The following is a 17,104-nucleotide window of genomic DNA, read 5'->3' on the forward strand; positions in this document are numbered from 1 at the left end:
CAGGTAATTACTGTGGCAACTACAGACTAATTTGAAGTGTTAGCTGTTAATTAAAACACTGAAGAGGTGTACAGTTGTCTTTTGGTGTAACCAAAGCTTCTATTCAAACTTCATTAATCACTTTACAGTTAATGTGTTGAGGAAGGTCAAGACAATTGAGATGCAGTATCAGTCTAAAGTAAACAAGTTCCTTTTCTCCCAAGTAGTATGCCATTTGCAAAGCTGAGGGATATATTCTGCCCATCTGCCTAGCATCATCTTTGTGATCCAATTCTTCATGATAATTAAATGTTAAATTGGTACTGTCAATGCACTGTAAACCAAACCAGGGATCTCTCCATTGTTCGAAATCCAACCCAAACTTCCATGGATGAATTGGCATGCATCATAATTAAATCATCAAGTCTTTCCTTTTAATTCACTTGGAAACATGAGATCTCTCTTTTGGAAAAGGGATCAGCTTTCTTAACAAGCTAATTAAGTTGCCAAACTGTCCAATACAGTATATATTAGACTATCTCCTGATCATATTCTTATCACTACTGCTTATCTCAAACGTCCAGATGTTTTGCACTCTTGTTGCTCAGAGTAACAACACTTTTAAAATATTTTTACTCTTGAATCTTGGCCTGTGCATTCAACTGTCTTACCTTCACATTACCATTCTCAATTGGTGGTTCTGACATTCAAACTTAGAGTACATTGGCATTAATTAATGGAATACAGAAGGAATGATATCATATTCCTAACATGTCATGTTACCTGCATTTATATACAAGTACAGTAATTGTTCTTTTGAATTGCATTTCAGATGAACTCTTCTGCCAGATGTTGAGCTGCTGAGCACAACAGAACCCTCTTATCTGTTTTGTTATTAAATGCAATTATATATACCATGGGTTAAATAATTTCCTTAAGGAAATAAATATGTACAGGTACCATATTTGCCAAAATATTCATAAAACTATTTTTTGTAGTAGCTAAAAGCTGGAAGCAAAGTAGGAACCCATCATTTGGATTGAATGAATGAACACATTGTTATATATAAATGTAATGGAATGGTTTTGCACTGTAAGGAATGACAATATAAGGAATTAAAAAAAATATGAGGAGACTCCACAGAGTAGAGAAATCAATACCAGAAGAAAATGCGCAATGACTAAATATAAATGAAAAAAGAAAAAAACAGAACAGAACACTAAAAGGCAGCAAAACTTGTATTCATTGCAATCGATATTGGTTCTAGATGACTGATGTTGGAACACATTCCTTTCCTTTCTGTAAAAAAGTATTACGCTAAGGATAGATAGTGTTACTTACTCTGTCCTTCTCAGTCATTGTATCTGTCAGTTTTGTTTAACTTTTCGGTTATTCAGTTAGGAGAAAAGATTACAACGGGAGATACACAATAGTATAAAGTTTGCAAAACACTTCACATACATTATTGGTGAAATAAATGCTGCAGATAACTTTTAAATAGTCAGAAACTAAGGTTAAGTCTTTTGCCATGGGTCATACCATTAGTAAATATCAGAAGCGGGATTTGAACCCATGTTTTCCAGTCTCCAAGTTCAGGGTTCTGTCTACTGTGCTATATTGTTTCTCATAGGGTACTGTAGCGGGGATTATTAGGAAGTAAATATGTTTAAAATGCATTAATGAAACTTTTTTTTAAATTGTCATACTATACATAATCTAAAAGTCCGACACTAAAAACAACTGCCTGTTTTGATCCTCTTTGGAGAGGCAGTGTGGCAGAGTAGATAATGTGCAGGAAACCCTTTGTTCAATCCTGCCTCTAATGCTAATTTGCTGTGGGCAAAGTCAGTAAACCTCTCTGAGATCGGTTTCCTCATCTGTAAAATGAAGGGGTTGGATTAGATAGCTGCTAAGGACCTTCCAGCTTTAAGTTGGTGATCCTATGATCTGTTGAAATGCCTTCTTACCTTGAAGGCTCAAAAGTGAGGTTGACTTCCTCCAGAAAGTCCTCACTGACCCATTCTTCCCACCTGTGCTTTCTGATGAAGTGAATCTCTTCTTCCTTCAGATTTATTATAGAACTTTGTCTCCATCACTCTATAGTACTCCTCTTGATCTTCTTTGTACCATGGTTATTTGTAAATATAGTTTTTCCCCTCTTAGGTGGTTGTCGCTTCCTTGAAAACAGGGTCATTATCTTTGTGTAGAGCTCAGCACAGTGGCTTGCACATGATTGACATTCGTTATTTGTCGACTTTGAATTTATTACCTAAGCTACAAGCCTGGGGTGTGTTCTGTTCCCCAAAACTAGTATTATAAAGTATTTAATGTAAGTTTCTGAAAAGTTGTATATCATTGAATCTTGGTAAATTGAATCATATTTTATGTACCCTTCAGTTCACTATTTAGTAAAATGTTGCAATAAATCCTTTTATAACTCAAAAAAATACTTCAGAAGTGTGAGTGTGACTCCCAAATTCATTTATTTTATAAGGATACTTTTTTTTTAAGCTTATAGTATGAGGGTACCTATAATGAAGTCCAGTTCTTTAAAGAATCTATGCAATCATAGAATTAGAGGCTTAGTGGCATGTCCAGAGTTTTACAATTATATTGGTTACTTAAATAAGGGAAACCTTATAAGTAAGTTGTGATGTTAGTTGAATTTCAGTGATGTGGACATGTGATACTGTTGATGTAGACGCTCTGCTGTTATGGAGCACAATAAATCCATACCTGTCCATGGTGTGCCGCTGTTATCCACATCCTCTATTAAATCCAGTACTAGGGTTCTATTGCATCTAACAGAGGCCTCTTTTATGTTCTTTTGATATGGTGTGGATACCACTGAAGTTGGCAGGCTGACTTGCAATTGGTTGCCCCTTGCTTTGGCTACCTGACTATTCTGTCTTTTTCCAGTTGTATATTTCTCTGTTTACAGCCTTTACTTCTCCTGCTTCTCCTGGAAAATTCCTAATTTGTAATTTCTGCAGCCAGTTCATGCCCACCATACTTTTTGCCATTGCCCTTTGGTGCCTTATGCTTTCAAAATATTTATCTCTTCCTGATGTTTAAAACAATGTGGCAAGTTGTTTCCAGTTAAGTTTCATCACTGAAAGTTATGAGCCTAACTTTTTAAAAATACCTGCCCATCAGAGAAATCTGACAAATCTTTCTGCCTGAAGTGGAAATTAATGTTAATGGTTTGTGTTTGCAGGAAATGTACCTTGTTTTTAGAAGCAATCAGTGAACATTTATTAAATACTGTGTGCTAGGGTCTATGCTAATTACTGGGGAGACAAAGAAAAAAAAATACTCCTTGCCTTCAAAGAGCTTTAGTCTAACGGAGAAGACAACATATACGTACATTAATGCATACTAAACATATGGAGAGTAGATGGAAGATCCAGTTTGGTTGACGTAACAGTACCAATTGAAATGTTGGGAGTACAATTAAGTGATTTTGCAAATGCTTGTCAGTAGAGATAGAGATTTTTAGTCAATGATGGAATTAGGAATAGATAAACTGTCCTCCCTGGCCCTTGGTATGCTCATCTCATACCAATTATGGAACCTGGAAGAACAGCCAACTCTGGGTAATGTATCAACTCTTATATGTGACAAGACCTTAGGTCTAAGCAAACAGATTAGCTTCTGTTTCCTTTTAGTGACTTGGGATAACAGGATAACTTGGGATGACTTGCTTGTACTGAAATTTTTATGTAAGCCAAATTGCTTCTGGATTATGGTGCTTATAGAATTCCTTTAGAATATGAATTCAATGCTGTCTAGGTTCAAAAGGCCACATTATATTAAACATAAAAGGTCTCAATGTGATTTCTTAGCTTTTACTTTCTGGAAGCCCTACTCCTAGCATTTCTTTAAACAGTTTTTTTCTCACTTGTTATTTTACCATTCTTCAGCTCATCAACCCATTATTTTGTTTCTTTGTAGATAGCTTCTCTTCCTTTCCTTCTTATTGTTATTATTTTCTAGCACTTTTTCCCTCCCGAATCAATTGATGGCTTTAATCAGGGTATGCCCATCATCAGATATTGTTTTGGCAGAAATTCAGAATTTCTGAGTATGTTACAGAATAAAACATTAAAAATTTTGTATGGATATGTGTAATATTTCACCAGAATGCTTCCTACCAGGTAATACCTTTTTTTGGCCATATCTACTGATGAAGACATCTACTATGGCATGTAATACTTGTGTTCTACATCAGTAAAAGCAATCACACCGATGAAGTCACATCTTGAAATCACAGTATTGAAGTTAAGAACATACAGTACCAATCTAGTATTCCATATTGTTGAGGGTTCAATACAGTTTCACACACGATGGGTTCTCAATAAATGTTGTTTATCATTGTTAGTGTTACTTGAAAATCTGTCAGTGCACAATGTTATAGATATGATGATTGGATTTATAGTGTGTCAGTAAGTTATTTTTAAAAGTTATTTAATTTTTTTCTTTCCCAGAGCATATCATGTCCCAAGTGGAAAAATATTAGCTGTAAAGGTAAGCTCTAAAAAAGGTTTTATGATCTTTTTCTCCATTAAAAAAAAATTATTCTTAATGCTAACTTTTGTCTTACTCTGCCTTATACTTGTTATTTTTAAATATACCTTTACATTCAAACCTCATTCTTAGTACAATGCCTAGCATCTGGTCAGTACTTAATAAATGTTTTCTGACTGACTGACTTTCTCCAAAAGTCATTGCAGAAATTTGGTGCATTAGGTAGTCATTGAAGAGAGGTTAAGATAGCTATCTACTTAGGCAGTAGTTAGAAATAGCCGTGGCCCTCTTTGGGAATTTCAAGCACCTACTCATATTTATCTTAGGCTTTATCATGCTAAATTAGGAAATATTTCATAGTCTCTTTCTTTATTATCATCAGTGATTTGTTGTGTTTCAGCAGCATAATATGTTTATATATAACAAAATAGCAACATTTACATTGCTAGAATTGTTCTTATATAAGAATCACCCCAAAATGAGTGAATGAAAAGGTTAGCCATTTTAGTCACCTTATCTATTCCTTTGATCATACAGTTGGTTCTAAAACTACATTCAGTGACGTTTTTCAGTCTAGTAGCTTTGAATAGTTTGTCTTTAGTAAGGTGTCCAAAAGTTCACAAAGTTCACTGTTGGAGATATTTGCCAAAATATACACCCTATGAATTTGAGGGCTTCAAGAAAAATTGAGTCATCTAGCCCCAACCCTGTCATTTTCCAGATAAGGGAAATTGAGATGCAAAGAAGTTAAATGTCTGATTAGTAATAGAACCAGTTCTGTTTCTGAATTCACATTTCCATTCTCTATCTAGTCACTGTCTTGACATTTTTTAGAATATTATCTACTATTTTCTCCAAACCCAATCTTTTCATTTCTCAGATCTTTTAGTATAGTCATTGTAACTTCATAAGTGATTTGGCTGTAGAGATTTATCACGCAGTCAACAAGCATTTCTTTAAATTTGTTTCCTTTATTTTTCATATTTGTCTCTTGTTTAATTCCTGTTAGAATATAATCTTCTTGAGAGCAGAGATTTTCATTTTTTCTGTTTCTGTCTCTTAACACGTAGAATAGTGCCTCATACAGAGTAGGCACTAAATAAATGTTTTCTGATTGACTTGCATCTGCTGACATCCTGTGGGTTCAGAGAAAGTTAGGTTGTAATTTAGGATGTTTTTTGTTAAATATGGTTAACTCTCAGTTATTTACAAAAATAGAAGAGAACAGTGATACTTGTGATGTGAGACTCATTAATATCTGTCTTTGGAGCATATTATATTATATTTTTTAACAGTAGATTTGCTTAATTGTGTTTTGCTTGGTCTAATAATAAATTTATTTTGTATTTTCTATATAATACTTTCAATTACAACTATTAGAATAAGTAATTCTAAATGCATATATTGTTCTAGAATTAATTGACAAATGTAAATAAATTATAAGGAAAGATTTATCATACTGTCACATACCTGGTTTTGTTTTGTTTTGTTTTTTAAAGAAGCAGATTGAATTTGTAAAACTCTTCACTAAATTGTGTGATTCTGGTTACATGGGACCACTGTACTAGTGGATTGGTGATTTGCCAATGTAATACTCATCCATAATAAAGGTTATAGAGTGAACTACAGGCCAGTGAAAAGGAAAATAAAGAGTAGGATTGCTGAAAACTTAGGAAAGGATAACCTTTTGAGGGAAAGAAAGCATGGCTTCTCTAAGGAGAAATCATGCCCTCCTAATCTACTAGAGTTCTTTGAGAGATTGAGGGCTTAGAGAGGAGGGTAAGTAAAACATATGGGCAGGAGCAGGTGGTCAATGGTCATAATGGAATTAGCCTCCCAGAAGAGACAGGCACCATACTAAACTGGATATTGGAGGAAAGCTTCTGTCATAAATAGGAAGTTAGTTTAGAGAAGGAAATAAAGGCTTGGAATCAAATGATACATACACACATACATACATACACACACACATGTACACACGTGTGTATATATATGTGTGTATATGTATGTATGTGTATATATATTTATATATCTATAGATATATAAAGAGAGAGAGAGTTGTGTTTGGCTTTTTCAAAGGGAAGGGTCTTTTTAACATTTTTATGAATGTGCTGAAAGTATATGCTGAGAAATGTACATGTTTGTAGATGACAGTGATGTTCTCTGGGGTAGTGAAACAGCTATATAAATAGAAGTAAATTATGAAAAAAAAAATTTGTGAATGGACAAAAAAGTAGCACCACCCTCCCACCCTTGACCATATGCCCATAAGGAACTTCATTATTAGTAAGTATACAATAAATTTAGGAAAAAATAATGCAAATAATACTTCTGAATTGATGAATTTTAAGCTGTTATGATATAGGAAAGAGATTTAGAAATAACCCTTCCCTGTTTTTCTAGTACCTCAATCCCACTTTTGATTTGGAATCCCTACCTAATCTGTACCCCAGAGTCAACCATTTTAATGATTCTAGGATCATAGATTTACAGATGTGAGGGACTTCAACTTATCTATCACCTCCCATCTCCCTATACATGATTTTATGGATAAGGAAACTGAGTCCCAAAGAAAAGTCAAGTGACTTGCCCAAGTCGAGTGACTCACACAAGTAGTAAGTGGCAGAGGTGGGATTTGAACACAGGTCCCCAAATTCAGCACTTTTTTTTTTTCCTCTGCAATTCTTTCTTGACTCCTGTGGCTTCAGTTATCACTTCTGTTCAAATGATTTCTAAATCCTTATCTCTAACCCTGACCACTCCTAAGTCATAACCTAGCATTTCTGACTTCATGCTATGACTTGGGAATCCTGCTAGCTAGCACGTCCAATTCATTATATCTAAAATCTAAGTCATCATTTGCTTAAAAATAACTTCTTCCCCTGACTTCCTTTATTTTAATGGTACCCCCAATCTCCTATTTATTCAGAGCTAAAGCTAGATGGTCATCTTTGACCTTTTCCTTTCCTACCACAACCAGTTACCAAATTCTATTGATTCTTTTTTTGTGTGTGACTATTTCATGAATCTGTCCCATTCATACTGTTCTCATTGCTATCGCCCAACTTCAGATCCACATTAACTGTCTTCTGGATTATTCCAGTCACCTCTTACTAGTTTCCCTGCCTCCTGCCTCTCTTCTTACTCCTGCTTTAAATTCATCCTATACACTGTTACCAGATTAATCTTCCTAAAACATAGCCCAGACTGTGGCACTTTCTTGCTTAAAAACCTGAAATGATTCCCTCATTCCTTATCAAATAAAACCCCAGTCTCTCAGGTGGCCATTTAAGGCCCTCTGAGATTTGACTCTGAGGCAGGTAGTGGCAAAGTAGATAGAGTGCAAGGCCTGAAGTCAGGAAGACTCATTTTCCTGAGTTTAAATCTGGTCTGAGATACTTGCTAGCTGTGTGGCCCTGAGCAAGTCACTTAACCCTGTTTGCTTCAGTTTCCTCATCTGTCAAATGAGCTGGAGAAGGAAATGGCAAACCACTCTAGTGTCTTTGCCAAGAAAACAACAAAAAGGCGCCATGAAGAGTTGAACACAACTGAAAAGACTGAACAAAAACAAAAGATTTTGTTCCAACCTGCCTTTCCTGCTTTATCTCTTCTTGTTCCTATATAATCTGCCCTATGCTTTAGCCAAACTGGACTGTTTGCTATTAATTGAACCCAAACTGAATTGTGTTGCCTTCGTGCCCTTACTCCTGCCCCTTGCTTGGAATCCTAGCCTCTTCTTCCCCACCATCTCTGCCTATTCAGGTCCCATCTTCCCTTTGAGGTTTAGTTTATATACTGCCTCTTCATGGAACCTCTTTTATTCATCTCAGATCTTTCTGTCCTCTGGGCACCTGTTGTACTTTGTACATCTCTTAGAACTTATCACATGTTGCTTTGTGTTATAATCATTAGCATATGTTTCTTAGCTCCCACAGTTTGCAAACCTTTAAGTGTTAAGTAAGAGTTATTATTTTTAGGACACAAGCTCCTCAAAAGCATGTCTCTTTCTTTTCTATGTTCCACTGTGCTAGGACAGTATCATTTTCATATTAGGTGCTCAACAAATATTTGTGGAATGAATTTTTGGCCTTTAGAGGTGATATCATGGAAGCAATTCACACCCACTTCCAAAATGTGTCATGGTACTGCCACTGGCAGAGACAGAATATTGACCTTTATGATCCTCTGGTCTCAGCCAGTTGTCATTTCTTATTCTAGTAGGTGAAATGAATTGAAGAGTTTGAAGTGCACTTGTTTTTTTCCGGGCTCTGCTTCTAACTTTTTGTATGATTTTAAGAATGGCATTTATACTTCTCAGTGACCTCAACTGTGAAATAAGAGTGCATGTGTCATAATGGTATATTGTGAAGAGTAACAAATCAGTCTTTTTCTCAAAAAAATGAACTATAGAACTTTGGTGACTCTCTAGAATGAGTGAGATTCATTTTCCCAAGTCAAATGATCAGTTAGACCCTTGTCTGTCTGCAGGAGCAATTAGAGGAGAGCCCTAGAAAACCTTTTTTTTTCTTTACACTAAAAATACTAAAAAATACTGTACAGCAACTTCTTTAACATGCTCACTAACTTAATAAAAGCCAAAGCCCTGGTTGGTGCTCTCCTTTCTGAACTAAACTTCTTAATTGGAGTCAGTAACCTGATATCCAATACAATGATAACTTTCTATAGTTTTCGGTGCCTGGATTAAAAAAAAATCGATGATGAAATGCCTAGTTTTCATCAGTGTAGAAAAAGGGATTGACAATGTAAAACGAGTTTAATTTTTAAGAAAAAATGAAAGTTCAATTGAATTTTATCTTTGCTGCCATAAAATTTATAAATCTTTTCGCCAAAGAAAACATACTGAAAGTAATACTAATCACCAGTGCACTGCGGGGTAATTACTTGACAATGACTATAATTCATGAAATCTATTAGTAACTACCATTTTTGTTATAGGTAGTCTTGAAAATTGCAAGTAAATAGAGCAAGAAAAACATATAAAATACTGTTATCCAACTTGCAAACTAAACCTTTTTACTCCATTAAAGTATTCTATAAAAATCTTTCATCTAGGTAATGCTTGGAGGATTTAATGGATTCCCCAGTATTGCTTTTTTTTTTTCTAATTGGGAAAAATCCATCTACAAGAAAAAAAATCATAGCATAGTATGTAGCATGCGCTGATTATCATTCTTCAACTGCTTTGGGTTTCTGCTTCTCTTAAACTAGCATTTAAATGGACCATTTGATTAATCATTTGTATACTGACTGTAATCCTCCCAAATTTCCTTTCTGAGTTGTACATACTGTAAAAGACAATTATGTCGCCATAGATTAAATAAGTGAATTAAAACAGAATAGCGGCTTAATTCGACCTGTGATTTTGCTCTCCTTCCCTTCAGTGGAACATGGCCACTCTAGCAAATAAATGAAGTCATCCATGACAGCTTGTGATGAATTGCCGTATTTATACTGTATATTTTAATAGCCTCACACTAATTTAAATTGAGCACAGAGTAAATTATAATTCAGTCACTTGACTGCTTGTATTTAACTTGACAACTCATCCTTATTTGTCCTGGAGGTGTAGTGGAGAGCAGAGGAAATGTACTCAGGTATTTCAGGCTTAGATTTAACCCTTTCTTCTTGAAATACTTAATATTCAAATCCTCTTCTATTTCAACTTTCTAACCCTAGACAGGGGATAGGAGGGAAGGGCGAAGTGTAAAAACTACCTCAAGCTAGTCTCAAGCTATCCATAGTTGTTGGTTTTGTTTTGTTTGTTTTTGTTTTCAAATGCTTTAAACAGAAATTTAATATTGTGCTTATTTTATTCATGGTCCATATCAAATAAAAAATTGACTTTGCTTCTTAGCATTTTAATGATTACTCATAAGAATACATAGGGGAATGAAAATTAATTTATCCTATAGTAATAAATCTCCCAGAAGCACTATGGTTTAAATGATCAGCTTTATTTTCCTGTTCAAGATCATCCAGATGACATTATCCTTACCCACCATGGAGCCAAGAATTTTTTTTTTAAAGGCAGTTGGAGTTAAGTGACTTGCCCAGGGTCACACAGCTAGTTAGTGTCAAGTGTCTGGTCTGAGGCTGGATTTGAACTCAGGTTCTCCTGACTCCAGGGCTGGTGCTCTATCCACTTGTGCCACTTAGCTGCCCCATCCAGAATTCTTAATTCTGGAATACTGCAGATAAAAAAAATGAATAAATAAATAAACAAATAAACATTTATATTTAGGAGGCTGGTACCATAATGTGAAACCAGCTTATCAGAGTTAAATACTTTAAATTTGTGGAATCTAAATGAGCAAAATGAATTTGGTAGAATTAGATTTCTGGTTGATCTTTCCAATTTACCTCTTAGTATTTGTGGCATTTGAAATATTGCTGGAAAAGTAAAGTACATCCATTTTCCCCATCCAAAAACATCTAACTGTGAAGATTAGAGTTGTAATGTGAATTTTGGTTTAATTTTGAAAAGCTGGACACAGCTGCATGATATAAGTGGGTTGACAACTTGATAAAACTATCCTCGCTAGCAGTCATGGTAAGAATTGAATGAATGATTATTTTGAAAACCTTAAGATTTAGCCTAGTTTATTACAAGAAAATATTCCTTGTATTTGAAATAGGGTTGTATAGTCCTAATATTATAATGGTTTAAGATTGATACAATGCAAGAAGAATTTATTTTGTTGCTAAATTTTCTACAGTAAGAAAAAAATGTAAGTGAATATTGTTGGCAAATAACTATTGATCGGAGGAGGCGTGTTAAATGTTTCTTGGCAGTCCTGTATTACACTTACAATCTAGTTTGGTGAGAGCTTTTATAAATAACCCTAAAGCAAACTCTTGATAGAAACTAGTTATGCTTTTTTGTTTTTTTCTACCCTTAGATGGATGTCAATACTCTAAGATGTGTGTTTGGAAATTGCCCTTTTTTCCCTCACTTAGTTCTATCAGCAGGATGAAGTCCATAATTTATGTTCTATTAATTCTCCAACATGATTACATTTACTCTCCTTTTCTAACATAAAGTGAGGTTTAACTGTTGGATGGTGTATACCATAATGGCAGGACACTAGGTGTATTTAGTGTTATTTGGAAATCTCAAGCTTGAAGTTCTTTTTTTTTCCCCTACAGATTACCTAGAGTCAGAAACCTTGGCCACCTTTCTTTTAAAAAAAATGCCTTTCTACAGTTGTCTTCTCATTAGGTGAATCTCTTTTTTATACAAGAGTAATCATTGCCCTTAACTGAAGAACCAAGTAAAATTTAAATAACTGATAATCTTTTTTATATATAGTAAATGCTTGAGAAGATATGTGCTGTCATCAGTGTGTACTCTCCCTTACACATTTAACATTTAAAAAAAATTAAACACGGGTGTTTGTATGATAAAATATTTTATGTTCATTTGTTTAGTTGCCTTGCTCACTTGGAAATACTTTTTAATATGTTTATACTTATGTTGTAGCACCAGGGTATAGTGGAAAAAGCCCTGGAATAGAAGTCTTGGAGGGCTTGGAACTGACCTCTATTCTGCCACTTAGTACCTGTGTGAACTAAGCGTATCTCTTCACCTCTCTGGGCCTCATTTTCTTTATCCATAAAATAACAGTTGATGTAGATCAAAGGTTCTTAATCTGAGGTCTGTGAACTTGTTTTTAATGATATTTTGATAACTATATTTCAATACTGTTTCCTTTGTAATCTTACATATTTTATATTGCACATTTAAAAACATCATTCTGAGAATGGATCCACGGACTTCAGCAGAGTGCCAGAGGGGTTCATGATATAAAAAAGGTGAAGAGCCTCTGGTCTAGATGGTCTTTAAAATCTCTTCCAGTTCTAAAACTTATTTGGTACTCTTCTATATTATAATGTAAAGCTTTTTGATCAATGTAAGTATTTTAAAGCTTTATATTTTCTTCTTAACTATGCAAAAAATAGATTTGGGTGACTTATTTGTTCTTATAAGCAAAAGACCAACTTTAAATGACATTTATATCTGTCATCCTGTGTGCCTATCTTCCAGTGTGTGAATCACAAGACATTCTCTTTTAATGGTTTGAGGGTTAATAGGTACAAGTCCTATTTTCCTTCTCTGAAAATAACCAGTGTGGCCAAAATAGGGTGTATAAATTAAGGGCGTTATAACTTAACTGACTTTTAAAACCATTAATGCTGACCTTGGAGACCTGGCTTTTCCCCCTGTCCCATCAATCATTTCTGTACCACCTCCCCCAGTCCAAAGGAATAGACAGATGTGTATATGCAGTTTGTTATGAGGATGAGGTGTTGATGGTGGTAGGGAATCCTCTTTTTAATTCTTATATTCCATAGCAGTTGTGCCCAAGTTTTAATTTGGAAGAGAACAAACAGGTAATAATTGGCTTTTTTTTTTCTGTGCTAGGTGATATTGCTAGATATTACACTGGAACTTCAAAAACAAATTATGTCTGAATTGGAAATTCTTTATAAGGTAATCATTTTCCCATTAACCACTTTTTAAACATGTTTTCAGTATTGTCTCCCTCTCTTTTTTTTAACCAAGCTACTTTTTTGTCTTATTTTTTTATAGTGTGATTCATCATATATTATAGGATTTTATGGTGCATTTTTTGTAGAAAACAGGATTTCAATATGTACAGAATTCATGGATGGTGAGTTTTACATCTTGTGTTATTCCTAAAATAGCTTTATTGACATTGCGATTTAAAATGTTCATTTGCTATAGACGTTGAGTAGGGTGTTAAAAAATAATTAAAACATATTAATAGTTACCTCTTCTTATACCCTAAAATCAACCTAGTGGTTTTGATTACTAGTGTTAAAATTTTTAGCGGTGCTATATTTTCCAGAATGTAATTTCCTTTACTTTTATTGAAAATTTAAGTAGAACAGATTAAATGCTAGTCTAATCTGTGGTTTGATATTTGATTCTTCTATACAATCTGTCTTTACTGACAAAACAGCTGTTCTGTTCTTTTAATGTTTCAATAGCCAAAACAGATTTACTTTTAAAGAAATCTATTAACCCAATGTCCTGTGTCTTTCAGTGAGAAATCGGTTCTTAATTGCAAGATAAGAAATTGTTTTTCAACACAGCTGTTTAGCCAAGCTGCATTTAGTTTTCTTTGGACCTTACCCCTATTTCTTTCCATCTGTATTTTTCACTCATAACTACTATGAAGTGTTTTTTTTCTTTTGACTATCAAGGCATTATGCAGATTTCCCAGTACCTTACCAATGAAATAAGGTAATCACTGTTTTCTTCCACCCACTTTAAGTTTGAGCATGTCTTTTAAGTGACACATTTAGTATCTGACCCATTAAAGCTCACCATTTTTCATACATTCCAGTCTCCGTTTCAGGTTCTCAATACATTACTGGAGCAATAATCCATGACTTTCTAGAATTTTGCATGACCCAGCTATTTGATGCCATGCCAAGGTGTATATTTTAGTTATCATGTATATGATTTTCTAAGATAAAATTCAGCCAAAATTGCCAAAAATTGGATGTCTTAGAACTATATATATAATGTGTCTTGTACAAGTAAGCTGCATAGAAGCAAGGCCACAAATCTGGAACTTGTTTAAATGGGTATTATCTCTTCCATTGAAAGGTCCAAATTCTTTAGTTCTGTTTTTCATCTTTTAATGTTTTCTCCCTTCAAATAGTATACTTTTCTGTCAACATTTAACATACTCTTTCATGATTTTCTCCTTGCCTGTTTTTACAAATCTCTCCCACTTCATAAGGAAGCATGGTACAGTTGGTAGACAGTTGGCCTCAGAAGTCAGGAAGACCTGGGTATAGGTCCTGCCTCCGGCAGATCCTCGTTGTGTGAACCTGACTGAACATAAGCTGTCAGTGTCCTGGAGAGCTCTCATATATTCTGAGTTGCAAAATAGGTGTTGAACTATATTAGTAAAAATAATTTCCTCCTCAGAAGCTTCCTATGCCAATGAAATTACAGATTTGGACCAAGAAGGAAAAAAAATATTTTCTTACTTCTTAATATATCCCTTGTACTCCAGGCAAACAGTATAATTTACCATTCCCTAAGAATAGTCTGTTCTTTCAAACTTTTGCTTACCACTATTATCTCTGCCTCAGATATCCTTCTTCTCCCACCTCATTACCTGTTAAGGACCTCACCAATATGCCATTTTGTCCATGAAGTCTTCTCAGAGATCCTCTAGTCAAAAGTGATTTCTTCCTTTTCTGAATTTCCATCACATTTGTTTGTAACCCCCAAGTATTTATCATGCTCAACTTTGTGTTGTATTTATTTTGTCTATATGTCTTATCTCCTCTACTATATTGAAGGCTTTTTGAGGGCAAAAACCCTGTCTTAATCTCTCTTTTTATCTCTATAGCCCATAGCATTGTCATTTACACAGCAGACGTTAGATAAACATGCACATATTTAAATGATAACCATAGGCATAAAATAAACCTGATAAACTAACATGATTAAGGAACAAGTAGGCTTTAACAATTTTTGTATAGCTGACCACATTTATAAATACATAATTTCTTCAGAGAACATAAGATCTACTCTTTTATTTGTTGATATTTCAAAAGTACTTAACTCAGTAGAATAAAGTACAGCCTTGGAGGACCTCCTCAAAAAAATATCTCATATGCACATGTTAAAATTATACATGACTGATAAATATGATTACTAAGAAAATGTTCAACCATCTGCTGAGTTTTGACATTAAGTAAAGTTTAAAAGAAGACATCTGCTTATATAAGGCAGTTGCCAATGTCTTGGTAAGTGTCCTGTACATTCAAAACAGAAGGATTCCTATTGGTGGTGAGGTTCTCCAAAGTGCTTCTTTTCACAGTTGATAATCAGTTGCATTGAGCTCTTAAACACTTCTAAGGCCTTTTTAGTGAATTCCAAAGCAATGTAAAGGAGATTGTTTTATCCACACTTGAAAGCCAAAATGGATGAAAAATGCATGTTGACCAGACTGTGATATGTAACCTATTAAGTTTAGTAGATAGATATTTAGAGAGGTTCTGTAATGACAGTGAGATGGGCACAGAATTTCATGGGAGAGGGAGACTTAACACTGCATCACATTTAGGAAATTGCCTGATGCTTTCAGTTATACCCAGTGCTTGCTGTTGTGAAAGCCCATCTTTTTAATACTACTATCCTCCTGTTATTTGACTGTAAATCATGGAACACCATGATCTTCAAAGTATCTGAATTACAAGTAACCCAAAGGACAATCAAAAGAAACATGATGGGTGAAAGGAGGTTGCAGTATGTTATCAGTGATGACATGCAGAAGTGATTTAGGAGATCTCATCATAGAAGTGTTTGACTGGAAAAGGAAGGATAATAATCAAGTAGAAAGAAGGAAAAGCAGCAGAATGGAAAGCAACCCAAACACTGATACCTCTGAGTCATTAAAATAGTGAAAGGATAGATGTAAAAACCTATTTGAAGGGATATAAAGTAAAGTCAGCCAAACCCGAACTGTCTACATAGTGAATATGATTCTGTGTTCTAAAAAGAAAAAGCAAGTAAGGAGGGAAGAAAAACAGGACCAAAGGTGGTAGAACTTTAGGCAAACCTGGAAGGAACAAGGGACAAAAGTGCTTGTCTTCTTGTTTGTTATTGTTGGTTCTTCCTTATTAAACGTTAATGGTTAAGATTTTACCCTTTGTTTTATATGTTTATCATTTTTTAATATTAAAAACAAAACCAGAAAGACCTCTAACACAGGCTGGATCTACTGTAGTGAATTTATGAAAAGAGTTGGAAAAGAATCTTGTATGATGCAGAAAACTTGGAGTGGTTGCCACTTGTTGAATTGAAGAGAGCCCCTACACCAAAAACATCACATAATGGAAGCCTTCTCTAAAATTTTTACTTAGAAGTACAAAATTTAAACTTGCAGTAAGATTATATTGTAACTAATTGCTTTCATTTAAAATTAAATGATTTGTTTCACATAGCAACAAAAACAATAATAATAAAAGCAGCTAAATGGCGTGGTAGTTGGGAGTGCTGGACCTGGAATCAGGAAGACCTGAGTTCATATTTGGCTTCAGATACTGTGTGACTCTGGGCACATCACTTACCCTCCCTCTGCTTCAGTTTCCACAGCTGTAAAATAGAGATTTTAATAGCACTTATCTCCCAGAGTTGTTGTGAGGATAAAATGAGAAGATATTTATAAAGTGCTTTGCAAATTTTAAAGCGTTGTATGAGTGGTTGATATTAATAATGTAGTCTTTTTATTAATTCAGAATATTTATTTAATATCTATCCTGTGTAATTCAGTTAAATTCAGCATCTATTTATTAAGCACCTATTGTACCTAAAGTACTATAATAGGCACTAGAGATATAAAGACTTAAAAGTAGATTACATTTTATGAAAGAAACATAACATATACACACATCAGTATAAGACAATTTGAGTAGGGGAGAGAAAGAGCTCTAAGAATTACAGACATCAAGAAAGGTTTGATAGAGGTTGTAGCATCTCAGATGAGCTTTAAAAGAAACTTCTGAGAGCAGAGAGGAGGAGGGAAAG

General features: G+C 34.4%; 1 protein-coding gene across 3 annotated transcripts in view; it reads left to right on the plus strand.

Moving 5' to 3' along the window:
- Window positions 1–17,104, plus strand: part of MAP2K5 (mitogen-activated protein kinase kinase 5) — a 283,567-nt gene that overhangs the window by 102,015 nt on the left and 164,448 nt on the right. For all 3 annotated transcript variants that reach the window (XM_027852077.1, XM_027852078.1, XM_027852076.1), the window contains exons 9-11: window positions 4,467–4,506; window positions 12,950–13,018; window positions 13,118–13,199. In XM_027852077.1, coding sequence (XP_027707878.1) covers window positions 4,467–4,506; window positions 12,950–13,018; window positions 13,118–13,199 — 191 coding nt within the window. The remainder of the gene's footprint in view (window positions 1–4,466; window positions 4,507–12,949; window positions 13,019–13,117; window positions 13,200–17,104) is intronic.

Source organism: Vombatus ursinus, unplaced genomic scaffold (genome assembly GCF_900497805.2).
Source record: "Vombatus ursinus unplaced genomic scaffold, bare-nosed wombat genome assembly UNPS02009205.1, whole genome shotgun sequence".
NCBI classification, from domain to species: Eukaryota; Metazoa; Chordata; class Mammalia; order Diprotodontia; family Vombatidae; genus Vombatus; species Vombatus ursinus.